This window comes from Populus alba, chromosome 15 (genome assembly GCF_005239225.2).
Source record: "Populus alba chromosome 15, ASM523922v2, whole genome shotgun sequence".
Classification (NCBI taxonomy): domain Eukaryota; kingdom Viridiplantae; phylum Streptophyta; class Magnoliopsida; order Malpighiales; family Salicaceae; genus Populus; species Populus alba.
The window spans coordinates 10,269,229-10,295,374 of record NC_133298.1 but is presented as its reverse complement, the minus strand read 5'-3'; the positions used below and the strand labels follow the sequence as shown (position 1 = coordinate 10,295,374).

Here is a 26,146-nt window from a genome sequence, read left to right as displayed (position 1 = left end):
TTGTATATTTCGTGTCGTGTCAAAAAAGAGTTTTTGACAACCTTGAACCATAGTATTAGTATTTGCTAGTATTGTTATGATTTACTATCAAATTTTGCTTCCTTATCCGCATGCAATTTGCATGAATGACAATGACTCATCTTTGTAGTAGTAATATATGTTATTGATATTTAAATCACCCCTCCTAACCATGAGGGAGACGAATCTGTCTTATTTAGGCTTCAGAGTCCAACATTTTATCCCTATTTAAGAAACTATATGTGTTCGATAATTTGATTTAGAAGGTGACGTTGAATGGAGGATGGGAGATACATGGTCAGTTTACAATGACATTGCACACTTATTGGTGGCTGGCTATTGTTTCCCCCTCAACAACTGACATTTTATAGCATAAGGTCATTGCAACTAGTATGGAACTTAAACCAATGATTGGATGTCCAAGTTAGACTTGCTGTCATTCTTGTGAGAGCCCATGGAAACTCATTCATCTACAGGTTTCCTGCTCTTATTCATTTCTTGGAGGACCTGTTGATAACTAGGTTTTTCATTTCTGCTATTTTTATCATTTTTATTACCATGCAAAAAAGTTGATAGAATGCTTTGTTTTACCTTTTAATGGAGTCTAGTAAAGGGCTTTTGAATAAGCAATAGTGGGGTTGAAATGTTGCCCAAACTTTCATTTTGAGAATATTTTGATATCGTGGAGGATTTTTTCCTGATTGAACGCTTGACTCACTCACTCTTGCACACAGACGTGATAATAACCTTTTCTATGTTAAAAAAGCCTTTCACCTAAAAGAAAACCTACATGAGTTGCTCCATGTTTGCTGATTTTTCAGCAAGGTGTTTGATTAGAGGTTGTAAAAATGTTCTGTAAGGAATAATGTATTATATGTTAATGACTTGATACATCTTTGTAAAAATAAATCTGTTAATATCTATAAAGAATGTTACACTCTTCTCCCAATTTTGTTTACATATATTGTGAACATTATATGAGATTTTGAATTTAATGTGAATTGATGTTATTAAGATATTGAAGAAAATATTGCAACATTGGCATGAAGGTGGAAGAGAATTTAGAATAGGAAACTGTAAACTATAACATTAACTCATGAGCTTCATCTTCTCCCCTCCCCCTCTTTTTTAATAAGTTTTTAATGCTTAGGTAAGAAATTAATTATTTAAAACTTCATTTCTATGCAAAGTTTAATGCATAAAATGTAAATTGGCAGTAGTATTTGTTGTCTCTTGTCAATGGCTGTCTCGCATGCTAATTTCATTGTAGATGTGTTGCATTCTCAAACTTCACCATTGTTTTTGTGACAGGCCATTGACACTAGCATTAAACTAGCTTTTGCACTTGCAAAACAATGGTTTGGGGTATATGTCACTCCCGAGGAACCTACTGATGGTAAGTCTGGTAAAACATGGCACCTTGTACTTGACTGAAATTTAAACAATTTGTATAAATTTTGAACAATGCCAATTATTTTTTTGAGACTCACTTGTTTGGTGCTTATTGTCAGAATGGCTTCTGGATGGGCTTGCTGGCTTTTTGACAGAGTTATTTATAAAGAAGTTTTTAGGAAATAATGAAGCTCGCTATCGCAGATACAAGGTTAGAACATTTGAAGTGTTTAATTTGGTGGATAGGCTATTTGCTTATCCAATAGTGGTCATTGCCATGGAGAGCAGTCCTATATGTTGATTTACCATCATTGTTTTAATTATATGGTTCTTGTGCTTTATTGTATAATGTTTTTCTTTTTTATGTTGAGGTGTATCTCATTGGTGTACTTGACTTTGAATTCTTGCTATTGGCCGGGCTTGCATGGATGCATGCATGCTTTTGATTTCTTCCTTATGAAGCTCATACGTGTATTGTTTGCATGGACTTAGGCAATTCTTATATGGTATGATGTGTCATGAGTGAGCATGGGTTCTTTGAGGTTGGGTATTATCATTTATCAAAACAACAAATTCTTTAAGCACAATTTGTGTACTGGTCTAGAGAGGTTTTTAAATATCTCAAGGGATGCAGGCTGTTTAGGATCAACTAGATTGCCATTTAGTAATGATAACAACTATAGAGGGACGAGTGCAAACTAGGTTTGGTGACATCAACAACATATTTGATGACCTTACAACTAGGTTTAAGGCATTAGGGTTGCGCGCTAACATGAATTAGGAAGAAGAGAGACACCAAGGATGATGCCCGCGGCCAGCTAGTTTGTGAAAACCATCATGGTCAATATGAATACGGGGGTAGTCATCTGATGAAGAAGATCAAGGTAAGGTTGTCTGAAGGTTTAAGTTTTTTTTTTTTGTAGTGATTTAGGCACTGTTTGTTTTTGTGGTCTAGTGAGGAATGGATTCTGCTTTTGTTGTTGTGGATAAATATTTAAAGATGACATGTTTTATACGTTGCAAGAAGACTACGGATGTGATCAATATGGCTAGGCTATTTTTCAAGGAGATAATAGATTGGTGTTCCAAAATCTATCATTTTTTATAGAGATACTAGGTTTCTTAGTCATTTTTGGCTAACTTTGTGGAAGATGTTTAATTCTTCTTTGAAGTTTAGTAGTATTGCTCATCCACAAACTAATGACCAAACAGAGTCTTTAAATAAAACTTTGGGCAATCTTATTCGTAGCATTGGGGAGATAAGCCTAAACAGTGGGGTGTTGCATTGGTTGAGGAAAAATTTGGTTACTAAAGTTCCAATCATAGCCCTTCTGGCAAGACACCATTTGAGATTGTGTACATGAAGCCTCTAAATCTTGTACTCAATCTACATTCTGTGTCCAAAACTGCTCTAAAACTGCTATTTTTAACAAGCTAGCAAAGGATTTGGATGAGTAGATGGAAGCCATGCATCAAGAGGTTAGAAGGAAACTAAGAATTAGAGGATTTGTCCAAAACTCCTTGAAAATACTTAGCAGACAGAAATAAGCGTGCAAAAATCAAGCATAGGCGAGTTAAATTGTTTCAAGGAGACATGGTTATGGTTTTCTTGCACAAGGAGAGGTTTCCAGTGGGCACCTATAATAAGTTGAAGATGTATGGTCTGTACAAGGTGATGAAGAAAATCAATGATAATGCTAATGTTATTGATCTTCCGGATAGCATAGGCATATTGAAGAGCTTCAATCTTGCTAACCTTTATGAGTACTTTCCAGGTACTAAACTCGAGGACGAGTTTTTCTCAAGTGGGGGAGATTGATGTATAACAATTATCCCAATAGTTGGTTTACCAGACTGACAAGGCCAAGCATCAAAAGAAATCCCTAACGAAACGCGGAAGCATCTCATATGATGCCTTGTTTTCCAGTTTTAATTATTTCTTAGTTAATGTTGGATTTTAATATTTCCTAGTTAGCTTAAGTCTTTTAATTGAATTAATAATTTACTATTTAGAAATCCTAATACTTTTAATGTTGTATGCCTCATGCATGAGGGTTGTGCTCCCCTTTGGTGTTTTCTTTTTTCAGCCCTTTATTAACAAAAAATCCTATCTCAGCCTTCCATATTCCATAAATATCAAAATTACCCGCATAACTGAGGCCTTCCATATTCCATAAATATAAAAATTAACTGCATAACTGAGGTAGAAGAATTTTCTCATTCCCTTGTGATTTGTGTATCTGAATATGATTTGATCTAGAATGAGACTGTTGGAAGATTTCTCTTTTGATAGGCATTTTCTTCACTTCTCTCATGCTTTAGAACTTGTTTTGTTTTCCGATTATTCTAAATTCTTCTTTCATCTTAATTACAACCTGTCTTCTCCTAATGATATAAACTGCAAAATGTTGATTGTCAATGTTTATTTTTCATTTTTAAAGATGCAAGTGAACGTTATATTTTGGATGTGCAGGCTAATTGTGCTGTTTGCAAGGCCGATGATAGTGGTGCGACAGCTTTGAGCTTCTCTGCTTCTTGCAAGGAATTGCATGGAACCCATAAAATTGGTCTTTATGGGAAAATAAGATCTTGGAAGTCTGTAAGTTTGTTTCCATATTTTGTTTAAATAAAGAACTTTCATATGCATTCCTTAAGGCTGTCTGGTTAATTTTCAATAGGTGGCAATACTGCAAATGTTGGAAAAGCAAATGGGTCCTGAGTTTTTCCGCAAGGTAAAGATCTAGCTGCTTGCACTTTAGGTCGATGGATGAATGTTTTGTGACACATCATGTGACTTGTATTGTGTATAGATGGATGACTTGAACTCAAAAGTGATGCTTTGTGTTTTCATTGATATCAATTTTTGTAGAGATTTCTTGAAAAATGTATGGCATTGGTTATTTATGGAGTGTGAATTATTTTTTTTTACTGATTCCATTATCCATATTTTTGTTTATTTTGAAATGCAGATTTTGCAGAAAGTTATTTCACGGGCTCGAGATACAATCCCTGTCAGATCACTCAGTACAAAGGAGGTGATTATGTTTCTCCATAGTTATTCTATTCCAAATTTTCAATTTTGTGGATTTACTCTGTATTTTCGCAATTACTACTACAGTAGTGCACAACGCATATGTTCAACCTTTTTCTTTAAATGATGATAGATTAGAAAGCTGATTTTTGACTAATTCAATGCTCGCCCTTTTATAATTCTTCTTAATGCACAAGAAATTTGCTAAATTGAGCTTAGAAGGGTGCCATGAGTATACTGGAGTAAACAATAGATGCCTCCAGATAACGAAGGAAAATCACCTTAAAAATTCAGGCTTTCTGTAAAATTTCAATAGGACAAGAATCAATGTATTGAAGAAGGCAATCCATTAATGATGTGAAAATTGTTTTTCTAACCTTTGGATATGAAGATTTAAACCTTATAGAAACACTTTCATTTGCCTCAAACCAGATAGTTCATATACAATACAGCATAATAGTTTTTTGTGTGGCACATCTCTTTGCTTATCGATCATTCCTTGCCAGCACAACAGAATTTGAGTCAGCCTGAGTATAATCCAATTGACAGAGAGTAAGAAACCAAACAACACTCTTTACTAGCAACTGTACGATGCAGAAGCGAGTGATTCACTGTCTTCAATTGTTTCAACAAAAACAACATTTCTCAACTGCTACCCTCATTTTATCACATTATCCTTGGTTATTAGTTCACCTAATGCTGAAGTCCAACTGAAAAAGGTCATTTTTTAGATTGTATACACGCATATACTTTATTGATGCTTTGCCTCAAAAGTATTTGATTGAATTATAGAATAATTGTGCTTGTTTACTAGAAATATGTAGTTGATTTTAGTTTCAGGATGTGTACGGTGCTCCTCATCTTATTACAAGTAATACTTCTTTTAACTGTAAAGCTAACAAATTAGTGAAGAGAAGAAAAGAAGGATTATAGTGTAGGTTCACAATTTGCCTAACTACATATTTTGGAACTTTTTTTTCCTAAGGTAAATCATCTATTAATTTTTGCTGCATAGTGTATTTACATTTTATATGTTACTCTTGTGAATTTTGCAGATTTTTGCTACCATATTGTTCATTCTATTTTAATTTCATTTATTGTGAGATGCAGTTCCGGCACTTCGCTACTAAGGTTGGAAATCTTGAGCGCCCATTTGTGAAAGAATTTTTCCTGCGATGGGTCTGCTCTTGTGGATGTCCAGTGCTAAGGTATATGGTTTGTGATCTACATATTGCTTGTCTATTGGCAAACCAAGATTCAACTCATGAATTGGAAAGCTCATTTATAGAATCATAATTTGTTTCACATCGTGAATTGAAAGATTGAGAGACAATTGAAAAATACATTAGATATGATTGATAACATGCTACACTTGTAAAATGAAGAAAACATGATCAAAACATGTATCACTTCCTCTATAATCACTTGGTTGATAAAATTCTGCAAATACTTAATGACTTAAGACATTGTTCATTGATACTTTAGCGCATAATGCATGCAAAAGCTAATTTCTAAGTTGTTGAAATATTAAGCCTGTTATAATACAAAAATATTTTTAGCATCTGTTCTGTTTACCCCCACTGTTAACAACCTCTTTTTGTCTCCCGCACAATATTCATCTTCTTTTTTCACTGAATGATATCAAGTTCTCTCAAGCAGTGGGTTGGGTTCATATTTCTTTCATGCAATCTGCTTCCTCTCTATGCTTTAACTCTATTTCTTTTGATGACTTGGAACCGCCATTCAGAAACTCAGGATTTTTTTCCTGGTTATCTCTTCCCATTATTGTGATCAATTATCTTTCATTTCCTGCCTGCATTTCCTTATCAATCTCTGATTTGGTGATTTGATTCAATTGTGCAATACACTAGGTGCAAACTGTCTTGAATTGTATGGTTTGTCTTGTGAATAGTGCAATTCCAAATACCTATCTGCATGTAAGGTGTATTATTATTTTTTTTACTTAAATGTGCCTCTTTTTTTGGACTTGTTTTTAAAGGATGGGGTTCTCTTATAACAAAAGGAAAAATATGGTTGAATTGGCGGTGCTTCGAGAGTTTACAGCTGCACCTGATGCAAATGCATCTTTCCTTAACCTTGATTCTGAAAACCGGGAGGGTGATATTGGATGGCCAGGGATGATGAGTATCAGAGTTTATGAACTTGATGGCATGTATGACCATCCAGTTCTACCTTTGGCTGGAGAAATGTGGCAGCTATTGGAAATACAGTGCCATTCAAAGCTTGCAGCCAGACGTTTCCAAAAGCCTAAAAAGAGTTCAAAACCTGATGGCTTTGATGAAAATGGTGATGTGCCTGCTTCAGATATGCGCTCCAGGTATATCATTACTTGATGCACATTCTTCTTGATGGACATAGTTCATATATTTTTAACTGTGTTCATTTCTTCGCCTTTCAGTTTGGAATCCCCGTTGTCATGGATTAGGGCAGACCCAGAAATGGAATATCTTGCTGAAATTCATTTTAATCAGCCTATACAGATGTGGGTAAGATGTTCTGGCTCTTTTAGTAGAATTCTCGCATGTATTTGCATATTATAATTATAGGTAATTGATGGTGGTCAACGTGAGTTGATAGATTTAAGCAAATGAATTTCATTTTGCTATGTTCACAATTTAGCTATAATTAAGTCATCATCATGACTTTTCCTGGTTGGTTGATGTCTGACATATATGCTCTCTATTTGTCAACTGCATTTGAAAAAGTTCCAAGGTCTGGCCACCTTGTACTGCCAACTCTGTTTGAAGCTTTAAATATTGTTCACAAGTAATAGTGCTATGTGGAAATTTATTTTGTGGAATAAGAATTGAAATTGCTTCAAATACAATAACCTAGTAGTTACAGACCCTTGTGTTAGTCCCGGCCACAAAAATCTTAGCTCTCTCTCTCTCTCTCTCTCTCTCTGCCCCCCTCTTTTTGCTGTTTTGCTGTTCTCTAGTAAATTTATGTTTCTTAATCGTAGGCAAAAGAGATTGGTCGGTATATAATCATGCAGATATAGTTTAATAGGAAAAAAAAAGTTCATTATATAAAATAAAAATGTTGTAGAGAAATAATGTTAGGCTATTATCATGCGTTAAATTAATACTAATTAATGTGAGTAGTTTATATTGAATTCTGTTATGCAAAACACATACAACTAATTTATGAAACCAGGATTTATAATCCTAAAACTATCAATTACAATCAGTTGTCTCTAAAATTTATCAAATTAAGAACATGCCTAATTGTCTAATATGAAATTTGCTTAGATATCGAAGTCTATTTTTTATAAACTGTTTGTCTTTTCGGAAAACAAATATCTTTCATAAGGTATTCTGAAGTCCAATGGTATATAAGAATTTAAAAGAAAATAGAAATCTCCTAGATATCATCGAAGTAACTGGTTTAAGAAGCTAGTGTTCACATAAAGCATCCTTAAAAAGGAGTATTCTTTTGGTTTCCAAATCATTGTGGTTAAATACAATTATATCTAATATTAATATTACTTAAAAAATTCAAGTAATTTTCTTGTAATATTTTAAAATATACCCTGAAAACATGTGTTAATGCTGTAATAATGTTATTTTTTAAAAAATTACATTTGAATGTTTTTTTTTTAATATTATTTGAATATTTGAAAAACATTTTTAGAATTTAGACATTGTTCGTGAAATCTTCATACAATAAGTCAACTCATTCTCATATGACATTTGAAATTTGCATCTCAAAATTAAGACATTATCCCATCTTGAAAAGATTGTTTTATAAAACACATACAGGTTTATTAAAAGAGCATGCAATAAAATTGTTCTTAAAAGTCTCATAAATAACCAGTATGCTATCGATCCAATCACAAATTCAAACTTTCATGTGTCATATAAAGGAAGCAACCACAAATCTAAACTCTCACGTTATAATGTCACTTGTCAATCATATAGCCACACTCAACAACACTCATAAATATAGTTTGCATCCCTTTTCAGTTGAGTAATAGATGTGGTGAGAAGTCTTGATACTTTACCACATGATTGATGCTTATGCACATGTGAGGAACAATATATACCCATTTTATCTGTAAATAGTAATATGTAAAATTTATTTTTGTAGGATACAAGATGATTGCCCTAAGCATGAAGTCATTTGTATGAGTTACTTTTGTGTCTTTATTAATTTGTTTTGAACATTTCTACTTGATTCTGTTGCTTTTCTTGTTGCTCCATAGAATTCTCTTGTAGTAGCTGCTTTGAATATCAATTGGTAAATAACCTTGTAAAAGTTGGTAATGTAAATCAGATCAATCAATTAGAGAGGGATGAAGATGTTGTTGCACAGGCGCAAGCAATTGCAGCATTAAAAACTTTACCACAACTTTCCTTTTCTGTTACAAATGCTATGAATAATTTCCTCAACGACACCAAGGTTTTACTCTCTATCATGCTTGATTTTGATTCATGTTTTGAACAGAATGTGATTAGTTCAATGCTGTTTTGTTCTGACTAGGCCTTCTGGAGAGTTCGAATTGAGACTGCATTTGCATTGGCTAATACTGCTTCTGAGGTACTATAGCCACTTTCCATGCTCCTTATATACATATCAAGAACTTTTTATCATTAATGGAACATATTCCAAGCTTATTTGCAAAGAGGGTGTGTTTTTTTCTCTCCCTAGTTCGGTGTTTGCTTCTGTTCTTAAATTCAAACACACTTTATATATTGTACTAGATTTAAATCCCATAGTCAGAAACACTTTTTAGTAGCAACCTAAATATGTTTCTTGTAAAGATGCATTTCGATTCAGCACCTGAACTTCCCTGAACTTAGGGATCATAAAGACATATTTTGCATGATTGTTTTAAGATAGTTGGGTGAAGTGTTTTTATTTTTTATTTTTATGGATTAACAGGAAAATGATTGGGCTGGCTTGCTCCATTTGGTGAAATTTTACAAAAGTCGAAGGTTTGATGCAGCCATTGGACTCCCCAAGTGAGATTCTTAACTCTTGTGGCCTGACTTTTGGCAAGCATGCTGGAATAACACCTTAACTGATTTTGTTTCCTGCCTTGCTAGGCCAAATGACTTTCATGATTTTCCCGAGTACTTTGTTCTTGAGGTAATGCAATGAGGTAGGATATATGTATTGAGTTTGTGTCAGATTTGATGTGCGTGCGTGTGATGCAGGAATCTTTGAATACAACACCTAAATAACTAAAGGTTTACAAGTTATAGTTGTCTTGGTGATTTGGAAACTTGGGATTTTTTTATAGGTTAGGCAGTTAGGCTAGGTTATGTTTTGGGAAGTAAACAAAATCAAGAACTACATAAAAGAAATACCTAGCATCACAACAAGGTTCTTAAAAATCACTCCTAGGAATTCTAAAGCATCACAAATAAGAGAAGCTGCATTAGACCTAATCAAGGTGGCTGCAATCCTCGTATATGACTCCGTCATATATCAAAATATGGGATCATAACCTATAATCCAATATATACCAATAAGGGAGGTGCCTTAAAGATGCGCACATAGGAGAGTACCTTGAGTGGTGCTAGCTAGTCAGTCAATTGTGTAATGGTGAAGTAGTGCACTGGCCAATTCTTTTAAGACCACAAAAATACCTTACTGAAAATGAAATTACATAATGACTTCCGAAGATCTTAAAATTACAGAATTGACCCCGGCTTAGAAAATCAAATAGAACACACTGCTCTTTATATAGGCACCATCAATTTAAGTCTATATTGAATTTTCTTTTTTCTTTTTTTGAGGTAAGCATGCACAAGTTAGCACTATTGCAACAAATGTGATGTCGAACAATTACCCCAAGAGTTTATAAACCAAATTGACAAGGCCAAACCTGAAAAGAAATCTGCAAAGAAACCCGGAAGCATCTCATATGAAGCTTGAAGTTATTGTTTGCATGTTTTAATTATTAGTTTTCTACTTAACTCATGATTTTTAATTTAATTAGTTTTGAGTATTTAGGAATTCTAATACTAGATGAATTTTATTAATTATGTAAGTTTTAATTAGGAATCCTTTCTTATAGATGATTTTAGGACTAATACAAATATGGATGTCTAGTTTATTTTATAGAGATTAAGACTGGTATTTAGATTTAATAAAAATACTTGAGAATTGTCTCTAGATTTCTCTGTAGTTAGGTCTATAACCTTGGGGCTTGAGAACTCAGTTTTATCTTTGCTATACGTTGTGTCAAGTGGTATTAGAGCAGATCAACATCCGGATCAATGGCAAACCGTGAAGAAAATCATTGGAGGCAACCATCTTCTTAACAATGATTAGGGGATGCAAGCCTTTTGGGATAAGTTATATTGCCATTCAGTAGCAATATCAGTGTTAGAGGTGCAAGTGCAAACTGAGTTTGGCGACATCAACGCCATATTTGATGACCTTACAACCATGCTCAAGGCATTAGTAGGGTTGTGTGTAAACATGAACCGGTGAAGAAGAGAGGCACGCTCCAAGGATGATGCTCACAACTAACCTGTACCTGAACTATTTCGTGCAAATCCTCGTGGTCAATATGAATTTTGGTATTCATCTAATGAAGAAGATTGAGATAAGGTTGCTAGAAATAATATGTATGATCAAGACTACTCTATGAAAGTTGAGATTTCTTCTTTTGGTGGTGATTTAAGAGTATAGTTTCTTGATTGGTTAGCTACATGTGATTGGTTTTATGATATAAGGGAATTTTAGATTCGAGAATGATAAAAATTGCAGGGTTTAAATTGAAGCATGGGGCATTAGTTTGGTGGGGTAACCTATTGGAGGTGAGAGGGATGAAGTAATTGTTGAGAGGTAGATTTTAATGTGTTCGATTAACTTTTAATCCATAAGTATTAGAGGTGTTCCTAAGGTTACCAAATTGTGCAAGAATATACAATGTAATTTTTGTTCTTAGTTGAGCGAAATAATCTGCATAAAATAAGTTGTATGTCAACTTGAAAAAGTGTAGCTTATTCTTGGGTTTTATTGTAGGAGCTAGTGGAGTTGAAGTTGACAAGGAGAAAGTGAGGGCAATTTGTGATTGGCCCACACCTAAGATAGTTAGTAATGTGTGGAGTTCATGGCTTGGCTATTGGAGATTTATTCAGAATTTCAATAGCATTGTGGCACTGATCACTGAATGTTTGAAAAAGAGGAATTTTAGTGGGGTGAGGAAGAACAAAGTTTTGCCTTAATAAAGGATAAGCTATGGAATGCTTCAATGCTTGCTTTACCCAACTTTGACAAGTTGTTTAAGGTTGAATGTGGTGTATATGGAGTGGGTATTGGAGTTCTTTCCTAGGAGAAACATCCTCCAACCTTTTCATTGAGAACTTGAACGAAGCTCGCTTGAAGTGGACTGCCTATGATAAAGAACTTTATGTTGTTGTAAGGGTTTTGAAAATTAAGGAGTGTTACTTGATTAACAAAGATTTTATCTTACATTCAAATCATTCAGCTTTGAAGTCTCTGAATAGTCAAAGAAAATCAGCATGGATATGTTGTCCAGGTGGATTACATTCCTTCAGAAGTTCAGTTTCATTAAGTGAAGGCCTGTATAAACTAATCATTTTTCATAGCGAGATTTTGGTTTTGAGTGTTTGAAGGAGTTGTACGCTGAAAATGCTGATTTTCAGGAGACATGGGAGAAGTGTTCTAATGGTTGAGTTGATGGAGATTTCTAATCATTAAGTTGTACGCTTAATGAAAGGTAATCGACTGTGTATCTCTTGCAGTTCCCTATGCGAGAAATTGATTTGAGACTTGCATGGTGGTGAATTATAAGGTCATGGAGGAAGAGACAAAACAGTGCTAGCTTCGGAGGATGAGTATTACTAGCCTCAACTCAAGTGTAATGCAAACAAATTTTTTCAACACTGTTTTACTTGTCAAACAGCTAAGGGGTAATCACGAAACACTAGCTTATACATCCCTTTACCTGTACCTAAATATATCCGGGGAGATGTTTCCACAGATTTTGTGTTAGGTCTTCCACGAACTTAGCAAGGAATGAATTTTTCTTTTGTTGTTATGGATATATATTTAAAGATGACACATTTTATACATTGCAAGAAGACTACAAATGTGATCAGCATGACTAGGCTATTTTTCAGGGAGATAATTGAGGTAGTGTGATATTCCAAAATCCATAATGTCTAAAGGTTTCTTAGTCATTTTTTGCTAACTTGTGGAAGATGTTTAATTCCTCTTTGAAGTATAATAGTACTACTCATCGACAAACTAATGACCAAACAAAGTCTCTAAACAAAACTCGGGGCAATCTAATTCATAGCATTGAGGAGATAAGCCTAAATAGTGGGATGTTGCATTGGTCAAGGCAAAATTTGGTTACAACAATTCCAATCATAGCGCTACTAGCAAGACACCATTTGAGATTGTGTAAATAAAGCCTCCCAACCATGTATTTGATCTACATTCTTTGCTCAAAGTCGCTGGGTTTAGCAAGTTAGCAAAGAATTTGGTTGAACAACTGCGAGCTATCATCAAGAGGTTAAGAGGAAACTAGAATACTTAGTTGCTAGAAATAAGCACACAACAAACAAGCATAGGCGAGTTAAATTGTTTCAAGGAGACATGGTGATGATTTTCTTGTGCAAGGAGAGCTTTCTAGTAGGCATCTATGATAAGCTGAAGATGAAGAAGTATGGTCTCTACAAGGTGGTGAAGAAAATCAATGATATTGCTTATGTTATTGATCTTTCGGATAACATGGGCATATCGAAGACCTTTAATCTTGCTGACCTTTACAAGTACTTTCCAGTTATTAAACTCAACTCGAGGATAAGTTTCTCTCAAGTGGGGGAGATTGATGCAAAACAATTATCCAAGGGTTTGTTTACATGATTGAAAAGGCCAAGCTTAAAAAGAAATCCGTAAAGAAACCTAGAAGCATCTTATATGAAGCCTTGTTTTAATTATTTTCCTAGTTAATTTTGGATTTTAATTATTTATTTTCTACTTAGTTTAGAACTTTTAATTTAATTAGTATTTTATTATTTAGATATCCTAATGGTAGATGAATTTTATTAATTAGTTAAAGTCTTAATTAGGAATCCTTTCATAGAAAGGATTATAAGACTAATATAAATAAGAATGTCTAGTTTATTTTATGGAGATTAAGACTATTATTCAGATTTAATAAAAATACCCGATAAGTTTCTTTAGATTTCTCTATAGTTAGGTCTGTAACCTTAGGGCTTGAGAACCATGGTCTTATATTCACTATATGTTGCGTCACAGTGTTATTTGAGAGAGGTTGAGGTGCATTATTATTTTAATGTTCTGTTGTTGAGAATGCGTTATTATTTTCCAAAATTAACTTCTATGTGTTCTCTCTTTTTTAAAAAAGAAACAATTTGATGATTGATTGATGTGTTCTTTTTATTATTCCCCAAAACTTAACTTCTATGCGGTGCATTATTATTTTAATGTTTGGTTGTTGAAAAATGACTTAATTAATCTCCAAACTTGACTTCTTTGTGGTTCTTTTTATTTTTAATTTATGATGATTGATTGATGAGTTCATTTATTTTTCTTGATAATGGTTTCTTTTTATATCTAATATTTGTTTTATCGAAGAAACAAATTTCAATTTAAATTTTTCTTTCAATAGTATTTCCTTTTTCCCTAGAAAAAAAGTAAGGTTACTTTCTTGCAGACTTTTCCTCACTGTGTGAAGACTTATAGCTTCCATTTGTTTTGGTTGTATTCAGGCAATTCCTCATGCTGTTGCTAAGGTCAGGGCTACAGATAAGAAAAGCCCAAGAGAAGCTGTTGAATTTATTTTGCAACTTCTGAAGGTAGGGTCTTCCTTAGCATCAATTTGAATCCTGTTTGCTTTTTTGTTTTTCACCTCTCATATGCGATGCGAGAAACTGTTAAAAAATATTTGGTTTTCCTTGATTGATGGTGCATGGTAGCTGGGGGGGGGGGTTTATTTTTGTTATTTGCTAGCATGTTTACCAATTGACTCTTGTAGTGGTGTATCAATAAAATTGATGAGCAGATTCTTGCTATAGATCGCAAGTGAAAACTTGGGCAGGAGGTCAACAGGCTATTGTGTGTTTCGTCATGATTGTCCTGAATATGTGAATTGTCTAGTGAGAGTTGCTGGATGACATTTGTAGTGGTTTACCAATAAAATTGTGGTGGATTGGTATCCTTGCTTGTCCTCCGCTGGAGGTTCTTTCATTTAAGCCAAGGAATGGATAGTCTGACCAGATCACAATTTGAATTGTCAATGGAAATAACATAACACGGAACAGTAATCTTCTCTAGCCAAAGCTAACCTTGGCATTCTTATATTTGAATCATACTATAGCTAGGATTGTAAGGGGAGGGAAATGTGGAGTGCAGCAATGCTGCTAGCTAATCCTAGGGGTTAGCCCATTCTTTGGTTAGTATGCAGTCAATGATTGCCTGACCTTAGAGCCTTCTCTTCCTTTATCAGTATTTAAAGTTCAGGCATGCAAAATGCCCTATCCAATGTCATGTTCTTGTTTGCACTTTGCATTGATTTGTTGCATCTCGCCACCAAAATTCTCTAGATATCAGCATATTGCACGCCATTTTTCTTGGAAAGCCCATGTATAATCCATGCATAGTAGTTGCTCTTTTTGGGGTCTTGGGTGCCCTGTTATTTAGTTATCTCTTGTTTCTTCTCTTTACTTGTTGGATATGCTCAGTGGTTCAACCAGATTTGATTTGGTTCTGTTGTGTCTGGCAGTATAACGATAACACTGGAAATCCTTACTCTGATGTGTTCTGGTTAGCTGCACTGGTCCAGTCAGTTGGTGAACTTGAATTTGGGCAACAGGTTTTTCAACATCATTTTCTCACATGCTATAATTTGTTGACTCTTGACAATACATAATTTCTGGTGTTACTTTTCAGCCTTGTATAAATTTTTAAGTACCTGTTAGTTTAATCCCTCAGTGTGTTCTGTTCTTTTCGTTTGAGAGTGTTCGATGCAACACTTTCTCTCTTTGGGCTCTCACTATATTTTAGTCACAAATGTAAAGTTCTTAGGAAAAGAAAAGTTATTGAAGGATGGGATTGGAATTATTGGTCATGGACTTGTGGGAGCTTCTGAGAAGCAGCTATGTTATATTTCTCCATGCCTCCACTTTTTCAGAAAAATAAATTATTATATTAATGAAAATGTGTAAGAATTCCTACTCAAAATGGAGAATAAGTTATCCACCATGGAAAGAAAGCTACAAAACAGAAAGCATATAGGGCACTCCATGCCTGCTGAGTATCAGCCAAGGATACTCCCCTAAAGCACCACCCAAAAGTGTCCTCCCATATCAAATTTCTAGGAGTATATTGATTTGCTAAAACTCTTGCATTTCTCTCCAACCAAATATGCCAGAAATTTGCAGACTGTATTGCCATAAAACCTTACAATCCTTCTCCCTGATTTCACATAAAATGTCAACATAAATTCTGCTACCACATGAGCAAACACCAAAGATGTATCACCATAGCCAAAAAATCTATGCTGCATGAACATTTCAATTGCATTAATAATGAATGACTGAGACTACCATTTATGCTTCCATTTGATGCTTTATGTCAGATGACAACAATATTTGCATTTCTTTGTCTTTCTACCGGGTTTAAAAGTTAACAGTTGGGTTTTCTTTGTCTTTCAATACATAAGTTGATCTGGCATCGAAGTTGTGTTCGATGTCTGGGTAGAGATATTTGATACCTATACGCTGTGAAGTTCTGCATTCTGCCTTCATATACAACTCTGAGGGCTATAACTCTTGTTGCTTCTTTAACCCCTGGCAGACTGTTCTCTTTCTGTCCTCCCTTCTCAAGCGAATTGACTGTCTTTTGCAATTTGACAGGTGCATTGGCTTCTAATTTGTTGGATATATTTATTTCTTTTCTGATAGGTAGTTTTTTGGAAAATACTTGTAAGTGATTGAATGTTTCTTAATGTGTTATTTGCTAGGCTGATGCTGAGTTATAATGGGATCTTGACAATCAGCTGTATTCGAACATTGACACAAATTGCATTAAAACTCTCAGGATCCATTCATCATGTAAGTTTTCTACTTCAATCGAATCATGGATTGCTTTCTAAACATTTCTTGATTCATACATACCATTCATTACTTGCTGCAGGATCATGTCTTTGAACTTATTCAACCTTTTCGGGATTTCAAGACAATATGGCAAATTCGAATTGAAGCCAGTAGAGCACTCCTTGATCTGGAATTCCACTGCAAAGGCATGGATGCAGCATTGTCATTGTTTATCACATATTTGGAGGAAGAACCGTCATTAAGAGGTTCTGCATTATTTTTTATGGAAGAAAAGAAAAGAAAAAAGTTTTTTTGGTTCTTTTGCATGTTTTATTTATCCTCATGATGTCCTTGTGCTTTATTTGTTTCTTTTATAAGGGGTCTTCTTTACTTGGTTGCAGGGCAGGCAAAACTTGGTGCACATGCCATGCGGTTATGTCAGATACAAGATGAGTCTGATTCTGAAGATTCTATCAAGTGTACAACTCTCTTGGCTTTGATTCGTCTACTTGAAGGTCATATCGGATTCAACAATACCATTCTTCGGCATCACTTGTTCTGCATTTTACAAATCCTTGCAGGAAGGTGAGTACTGATTTCTTCCTTTCCAAGTTATGGTTTGTCATTCATAGAAGTCATTACAGCTTGGGTTGTCCAGCCTAGCCTAACTTCATTTTAGTAGGCTTGGAAAGATCCATAATTGTTGCCAGCCAGGATCCAAACCCAACCAAATCATCAGGGTCAGCTAGCACCCTATTGCTTTCCTTGTATTCTTAATCTCAAAGTCAGTAAAGTGAGGGTATATCTACTCTGAACCCATGAATAGTGAACCACAAAATAAATTTAACTCTCTCAATGACTTGTTTATGTGATAAATATAGGGTGCTGGTTACTCCACATTTTAATAAACACCATGAAGTCTAAAATCATTGGGTAAATGACTAGGGATGCACACTGATTGTTTTTGCGTTTAGAACCGTGTTTAGTCGTGTTTCAAAAGTGCATTTGACTTGAAAAAACATCAAATTGATTTTTTTTTTAATGTTTTTCAATGATTTTGATGTGTTGATGTGAAAAATAAAAAACAATTCTGAAAAAAAATCATTTTGATGCATTTGCAAGTGAAAAACATTTTTGAAAAGCATCATTCACCATAATACTAAACACGCACAAAGTTTTTCAACCAGGTTGTAGTTGTTGTTCATGATAGCACAAATCCTCATTATTATGTGCTCAAGATTCCATTTTGGTCGAGGGAAAATTTTTAGTGGAGCTTTTCTTATTTTGATTGTTAGAATTCATGTGCGAGCTCGTGTTGGGTGCATTTACATTGGAAACAAAATTTTGATATATTAACGTTAATTGTTCCTTTTCAGGGCCCCAACACTTTATGGAATTCCCAGGGATAGAACATTATGTATTGGCGACTCAGAAACTTGCATTGATCCAAGGAATATTTTTGCAGGTCTTGTGACAGAAACAAAGCCCCTGGAACCTCCTATGGAGATTCCAAATCTTGCACAAGATAATTTTGCCTTTCCAGAGGCTATAAAGGAAGCGGGTATAATTTCCAACAAAGATCAACATAAGATGGGTATGGCCATTCCAGAAGGTCCCAATGATCCAGATACGATTTCCAATAATCATGGACAGAAGATGGATCTGGCCATTCAAGAAGCTTCAGAAGAAGTAGCCGTGCCTGAAGCTTCAAAGGAAACAGCCATCCCAGTAGCTTCAAAGGAAGAAGATAACATCTCCAATAGCCATGAGCGCAGACGGCCAGTTGTTAAGATCAGAGTCAAACATTCTGCTGCTTCCAGTAGAGCTGAGGAGACTGATATTCAAAATGTTGAGAGATTCCAAGGTGGGCATCATGAAACTGATCGTGGGGCCAGCAGCTCTGTTTCTGTGGATGCACCCCAGAGGATTTCAACTGAAGCTGTGAGTATTAGCTACCAAAATCTTGAGGAAGTCAACTCGTGTCTTGACCATGGTTCTCGGATGAGTGCTAGCATTGGCAGTGCAAAATTAGCAAGTGATGGTGACAATTTTGGAAAGGAACTCCAGTGCACTGCTGAATCAAGTAAAGTTTCTATGCACCCTCAGCCTGATGATCCATCATCACCTAGAGTCATGCAAGATAACCTTGTAGACACTGATGCACAAAGGTTTGCTAGTCTACAATCCCTCTCAGTTGAAAGAGTTAATCCTGATGGTGGTTCATTGGGTATTATGGCATCTTCTTTTCGAGGGAAAGAAAAGGTGAAGAAGAAGGATAAGGAAAAGAAGCGGAAGCGGGAAGATCATAAGGGGCACCGTGATGATCCTGAATATTTGGAGAGGAAACTGATGAAGAAAGAGAAGAAAAGGAAAGAAAAGGAGATGACAAAGTCGCTGAGTGGTGGGGCAAAGGCTACATCAGTGGACCTGCCAGGTAAGAATGAGAAGCCTACTATTAAGTTGGCAACAGTGCCATTGAAACCAAATGAACCCAGTGAATCCAAAGCAGTGGCCACAAACATTGAAACCAAGCCTGAGCCATCAGAAGGTACTTCTGTTCCCAAATTTCGAATTAAAATTAAGAATAGGACACTTAACAATTAGTGATGTATGAAGTTATTAGCTACTTCCTCGTAGAAATTGTTCAAATGGAATCCCTCTGAAATTTTGGATGTTTAGTCTTGTCCATGTCAGGAATTGGGTATTAATGTGAGGAAGTCTTAAATGTAATCGAAACCCATCTCTGTTGAAACAATTTGTGCTTGATTTTTATTTTTTGAAGCTTTCAAGCATTGACTTAGACTTGCCTGACTGTTTCCGTTCTAGTTTCAGTGACTTAAAATTTATTAGGAGCTAACTTAGTTGAGTTAATGCATTAATTATCTGTATCCATGATAGTAGAAAGGGATTGGAACGTGTTGGTTGTGAAAGTTATTTTTTATTGGATTCTACTGCCATAGCCTGGCAACGTCAAATTTCTCTGATCTCACTCGTGGTCTTTGTAGTCGTTGGTGTTACTATTAATGATTTAGATATAGTTACGCATAATTGCAGTTGGTAATTCATTTGTGAAAGTTAAACCTGGAAGGGTTTGTCCTGGTTTCGGGAAGTGGATGGATTGACGTGCCATACCCTGAATAAAATCGATTTTGCGGGGAAGATAACCATATGTGATGAACAACACCTCCTAGATGCTTTTTGTGATGTGCTTGCTTCCCATTCCAAAAAAGGGGAAAATACCCTCTCTTAAGATTTTCTATCCCCCTCTTTTCATCCTTTTCTACCTATCCATACCTGCTTTCATCATTTAGAAGGAAGTAAATGTTATAACCGCCCTGATTTTTCAATGAAGCACATGATTGACATTTTGTCCCTTCACTGTTATTACACAACTGGTGATTCATGTATATGATTAGCGCAAATGCTATCAGAAACCAACTTATTTTTCATGAAGCTGGCTTAGCTTTTGTAGAGCGTAACAATTTTTGGCCAAATAAAGGTTCATGGGAGTATGATTTTTGGAGTCAAACTAGTTCCCGGTGCTAATGGTCAAAACTTGCAAATTAGGTTAGCACAAGAACACATACGTGTACTCGTTTACAGGTTAGACATGGTGTTTCGTCAAGGCCACATTTCTTTCCCGTTTGAAGTGTAGCAACGGAGAAGAACACAAACGAATCAGTCTGCTTGACATTGAGGAAGATTTAGTGTCCACTTATCTAAGAGGTAAATTCATTTTGGAGGATGGGGAAATTGGAATCCAGTCTTTTGCTTGCTAAGGTGATCAACTCACGCTATTTACTTACTAATTAAGGGTTTGGTAACCAAAAGTTGAATGTGCGTTCGTATGGCCTCCATCAAAAAGCCGAGAAGAATTTTTTTTTTTTTTTTTCAGGCTTTGCTGGTTTGTTTTTATTGTAACATTTGCAATCTCGATTTCAACTGTGTTTTTAGCCATCAATGTAGTAGCTATAGCCACAGCCTAAAGATTGACAGGTGAAAGAATAGGGTCTCCAGAGCAGAGAAAAAACCCCTAGCTGCAGATCAAAGATTCTGTTTGTGGATCTTGTTCTTCGATTTGGTTTTAGTAACAAAACAGTCGGTCAAAAGAGAGCTGCTACTGTGTCATGGCCCCTACCACCAAAGCTCTCTCGCACGGCATAGAGATCGAGTTTATTGAACACCTATAGTCTTTTCAGAATTTAATCTCCTGAGTCTTGAGAATTGAGTTAACGTGCAGGATTTGAGGAATATTTTAGGTAGGGTGTCTTGTTACTCATTTTTAGATTTTATGTATATATATACATAAAATCTAAAAATGAGTAACAAGACACCCTACCTAAAATATTCCTCATTTTATATATATATATATATACGAAAAATAGCAGTGAAAAAAGATACTGAAACGTATAGAAAATAAATAAAAATTAGTTGAGAAAGTTTAAAAAATACAAAAATTAAAATTTAATAGCATATTTTTTATTGATAAAGACTCTTGACAAAGAAAATTTAATTTTAAAAAAGAACAATTCAAAATCAAATGTTTAAGAACTCGATTAAATTTTATTGAAGGTTTAATTGAATTTATGAAGGGTTAGATTGCAAGAAAAATTGATTTTTAAGTCAATTTGAGCTTTAATTTGAAGAAATTAAAGTTCAGGGGTCAAATTATAATTTTAAAAAGTTGATTTGGTCAAATCAGGGGCTTAATTGCATAAATATTAAAGTTTGATGGACAATTAGAGACTTGTTTGAAAAAAATCCAAAACTAAGAACCAAACTGGAAAAGACACGTAAATAGAGGGATTGAAATTGATTGAATCAGGGCCAAGTTGAAAAAATTAAAAGTTTGTTGATCAATTGAGTGTGAAAATGCACAAATTCAAAACCAAGAACTAAAGTGAAAAAGGAGCCCAACTTCAGGGCTGATGATTGAATTTGTCAGGGATGCAATTAAACTGATTCTTAAAATCAAAATTATAATTGAGGACTTGATTGAACAAATAAAAAATTATGGATTGATTTAGAATGACATGTTTTTTGCGCCATTTCCTTTGTTTCGTGCAAAATGACGTTGTTTCATGCACTATTCAGTAGAAAAAAAAAGGAGAGCAAACATTATTGTTTTGATAACATTGTTTGCCATCTTCATCCCTTGGACACGCAGAGGCAAAGCAAGAAGTTTGTTCCCCTGCATTTGTCTCTCTCCCTCTCTCTTAAAAACCAAAAAAAATCACAAGACCCACACCTATAATTGACCACTAGAAAAAAAAAAAGCAAAGAGGACAAGCCATGCGAGCGGTTGCTCAGTGGCAACCTGAACACCCAACCCCTGTGCCATGACTGGACAGAAGGGGTAGTAGCTCCCCCCCTTCCCCCTTATAAATACCAGGGGAGAGAGAGGAGCTGAGGAGGAAAATTTTGAGGGGTGAAAAATAGATGAAGAACAGGGGACGAGAGAACTGAGAAAAAACAAAAAGGAGAGGGAAGGAAAAGAATGAAACAGGAAAGAGAGAGAGAGAGAGAGAGAGAGAGAGAGAGAGAAGGCGACCGAACAACCAAAGAGAATGACAGAACAATAGGGAAGAAAAAAAACGAAAAAAACAAGAGAGGAGGAAGAGCACACAAAAATAGAAAAAAAGAAGGGAAAACAGAGACTTATTCTTCTGCAGAGGGAAGTAGAAAAAAGGCAACAACCACCGTTTGTCACCACATAGTGCCACCGTGAGCCATCGTCAACGCCAGCAACGACGCGACTCTCATCGCCAGGTCAACCTCCTCCTTCTCCTCCTCCTCCTCCTCCTTCTCCTTCTTTTTCCCTACCTCCATTGTTTTTGCAATTGAATAGTGGAGAGTCTCTCCATTATTTTTAGGCTGGACATTGCCAGCCCAGACAAAAATGGTTGGGCCGAGTCCGACCCAGTCCAAAAAAAGAGAAAACTATTGTTAGGCCGAAACTAACCCAACACTCTTCTGGGCCAATGCTGGCCCAACACCTTTGGGTTGACCTCGACCCAATCCCAACTCCTTTGGGCCTACCTCAACCCAATTTCTTTTAAGCTGATTTCGTCCTAGTCAGCATGGGCTAAACCCATATATTTAGGTTAGCCCATCCCATTATATATTAATATAAAAAAAGAAAAAAATTCCAAAAACATTCTTTCAAAATTTGTGATTTTTCCGTGTATTTTTATATCAATTTTGCTTAATATTGGCTTGTATTTTTATACTGTAAAGATACAAATCTAGTATTAAAATACCTGATTTTTTATGAAATATTGCAAAAACATTATATAGAAAACAACAAATTTTTTTTTTTCATGTATACGACCAAGTCTCTCAAAGATACAAAAATCCTATCGTATCTTCATACAACAAAAATTAAAAAACAAATATATGTATTAGCATGTATTTTTTATTTTAATAACTAGTTTATTAAAACCATGAGAACTAGGCTAATATTTTAAAAATACCAAAAAAATTATTTTGTTTTCTTTTCATATCTAAGATTATGAACTTATATGTTATACGTATTTCTAATATTAAATAAGAGTTAGTGCTTTTTGTCAACATTAGAATAATTAGATTTTACCCGATAAGATAAGAATCTCCTTGCTAAGGAGGACTTGTCTTCAACCTTAGACAGACCAACAATTGGAAAATACAATAACCCCTTAGCATATATCAAAAAATTAAACAAAGCATCTTACCTTAGGTAGGGCGTATTTGAGGTTTTAATACCTTCCCTTTACACAATCAGTCTCTGTGTTTAATCTCTAAGACCAATTAGGGTTTCTAATGACCAAATACTAGGTGACGACTTCCATTTCTTTTTTTCCACTGAGAAAAAACAAGAAATCCTTATCTACAACATTTCCCAATTTTTCTGATACCCAAATATCATGAGAGTAAATGCATTCACCGCAATGCCGCACACATGTGATAAAATGACGATTCCACTAGGACCTTGTGGACTAAGCTTTGTTTTGTCTAATTATTGTATTTTATTGTTGGGTTTTTGTGTTTATTTGTTAATATGCATTTCCTTTATTTATTTGCTTATGCGCTTTAAATTTTGTACATATTTGTTCAAGCATTGTCACTACAACATTTAATTGTTTTAACGACGAAATTTTTTTGTTGATGTGAGATTACCATTTTGTCGATGAAAATTTTACCTACAAATTCACCAACCGAATGTGTCCGTTGGTATAATGTTCATCTGTAATTCCATCATCTATCGGTAAAAAAAATAAAATCGATGGTTTTATAGACGGAAAATGCATGCAAAAAAAAAAAAAATACCTGCTGGAAATATGTCGATGGAGTAATTCCTTCGGCATATGTCCATTAGTGATTGTGGTATATGCAATAAAGTTTTCCCAACTCTTTAGAAAATACAGAATGATTTTGTCTGTTGGTATTCTCATCGATAAATCATTGACGGAATTAGTCCATCGGCGATTGTGGCATATGCAATAAAGTTTTTCCAACTCTTTGAAAAATACCAAAAAAAGGGAGCACATGTACCACCCATATGTGATCTCATGTCCATGACCATTTGACAGAGTTGTCCATATTTTTCGATGAGATGAGTTGTGTGTTGTTGCAAGGCCAAGAACTCCTGAGACTGAGTGCTCGATACGGATTGGGAGCTCCCAACGGCTGAGACACTACGGGCCACCCACAAGTTCTCAATCGTGGTGTTGAAGAGTCCGCACACTTGATTTCTATCGGGTTCACCAAATGATCTTGCCTCCATCCACAAATCCGGATCGAAATCAGGGTGGGTCAAAGATTCATCCCCATATCTCTCCTTGATGGGATGTGAATAGTTCTCCTCGCCTCTAGAATACATTGATGGTTTGTGTTCGTCGGTGTTTCCATCAGCACTCAACACCGATGGTTTGTGTCTGTTGGTGTTTTTATCGGCGATATGAGATGTGAACAATGCCCATTGTCTCTGGAATACACCAATGGTTTGTGTCTATCGGTGTTTTCATCGACGATATAGGATGTAAACAATACCCATCACCTCTGGAATACATCGACAATTTATGCCCGTCGATGTATTCCATCGGTGATATAGGATGTGAACAGTTCCCATCGTTTGTGGAATATACCGATGGACACAAACCATTGGTGATGTGCACAATGAATGACAAATTGTGTTTATATTCCTTGTATATCCTCCCTGTAAATACTTATTGAAAGATGCACACACAAAACCAAAATAGAAGCTCACATAAAAATTATAAAATAAATATTTCTTTGTACATAATTCCATCCATAAATATTATATTATAAAAAATTGTATTACACTTTTATATTCTGATAGTTAGTCAGAATTATCTTCTTCTTCTTTAATTGAATCGTTGTCAGCTCCATTGCAATCTTCAATGTTGATAACATTGTTATCATCTTCTTCATTAACTTGTGATTGTCCGCTAGAGCTTAGAACAATATTCAACTCCTTAGTGTCAACATCAATAAGTCTATTATCAAAGACATAAAAATTTGAATTTTCTTCTAAGTCAATCGATGGAGCAACTTGATATGGTTTAACCATCTCACTAACTTGAAAGACATCATCTCCCACACTTTGTATCTTCATTCTCATCCTGAACAACCTTGACACGACTCTTAGGTTTCATTTTTAAAATGGATAACAAATCATTTCTTGAACAATCATTTCTAAAGAAAAAGGTGTATGTGTAATAAATTTGCTGGCATTGCTTGGTGAAAACAAAGACATTATTTACGTTATGAAGTCTAGCTTTTGAGTTAATTTCAACTAGATCATAATGGGGATATAATTTGATTTCTCTATCAGTGGTGTCATACCAATAACATTTGAATAAAAACACTTTATTATGCTTGCTATGATATTGTAATTCAACAATCTCTTCCAATCTACCATAATAGTCAATTTCAAACTCACTACAAGTCGATCCCTTAACACAAACACCAATGTTATATGTCTTTCTTCCATGCCCATATTCTTCAGTATGAAACACATATCCATTAACAAAATACTCGTTGTAGCACTTCACTTTTCTTTCAGGACCCAGGCCGAGTTAAGACAATGAAGTACTAGCATTTTTTCTCATTTGATAAACCTTATATATCAAGTACAACAATGAACAATAAACAAGAATTCTATAATGAAGTTAAGTACAATGATAGATAATGCGTTTGTGATAGTACTTACATGTGTATTAAACCACACAGCAAATTGTTCATCTTGTAATAAAAAGATTTGGGATTCCATCAACTGTGAGTTATTAGACAATAAATATTATCGATGTTGCCTATGAGGTTTTCAAAAACGTATGAGTTTGTGATATTATAATAGATAAATAGTCTATTTACAACAAAGTTTACGTAGTGATGTGGACCTTTCTAAAAACACCAGCAAGGACCCATTATATGTTCCAAATGGTCCAATAACTCGGTCCAAGACAAAGACATTGAAAGAGGCATTGAATGCATTGGTTTTGAAGGTTTCCACCAAGTCAGAATTGAAAGGTCCATTGGAGTATCAAGAGGAGACCCTAGTACATCTTATCCATGTGCAAGAGGGGTCCAATACAACCTTATTTGGGCCATGAAGTGAGGACAATAAAGAAAACAAAAG

The 26,146-nt window shown here is 35.0% G+C and overlaps 1 protein-coding gene across 3 annotated transcripts in view; it reads left to right on the top strand.

Moving 5' to 3' along the window:
- Positions 1–19,309, top strand: part of LOC118037311 (transcription initiation factor TFIID subunit 2) — a 29,598-nt gene extending 10,289 nt beyond the window's left edge. For 2 of the 3 annotated variants that reach the window (XM_035043241.2, XM_035043242.2), the window contains 19 exons: positions 1,330–1,414; positions 1,530–1,621; positions 3,884–4,009; positions 4,089–4,142; positions 4,380–4,445; positions 5,552–5,649; positions 6,441–6,779; positions 6,861–6,948; positions 8,738–8,863; positions 8,945–9,001; positions 9,347–9,426; positions 9,511–9,553; positions 14,185–14,271; positions 15,198–15,287; positions 16,271–16,329; positions 16,437–16,527; positions 16,610–16,775; positions 16,911–17,094; positions 17,886–19,309. In XM_035043241.2, the coding sequence (XP_034899132.1) occupies positions 1,330–1,414; positions 1,530–1,621; positions 3,884–4,009; positions 4,089–4,142; positions 4,380–4,445; positions 5,552–5,649; positions 6,441–6,779; positions 6,861–6,948; positions 8,738–8,863; positions 8,945–9,001; positions 9,347–9,426; positions 9,511–9,553; positions 14,185–14,271; positions 15,198–15,287; positions 16,271–16,329; positions 16,437–16,527; positions 16,610–16,775; positions 16,911–17,094; positions 17,886–19,113 (3,159 nt within the window). In that variant the 3' untranslated portion in view covers positions 19,114–19,309. The remainder of the gene's footprint in view (positions 1–1,329; positions 1,415–1,529; positions 1,622–3,883; positions 4,010–4,088; positions 4,143–4,379; positions 4,446–5,551; positions 5,650–6,440; positions 6,780–6,860; positions 6,949–8,737; positions 8,864–8,944; positions 9,002–9,346; positions 9,427–9,510; positions 9,554–14,184; positions 14,272–15,197; positions 15,288–16,270; positions 16,330–16,436; positions 16,528–16,609; positions 16,776–16,910; positions 17,095–17,885) is intronic. The other variant, XM_035043244.2, reaches the window with a different exon arrangement.
- The last annotated feature ends 6,837 nt before the right edge of the window (positions 19,310–26,146 follow it).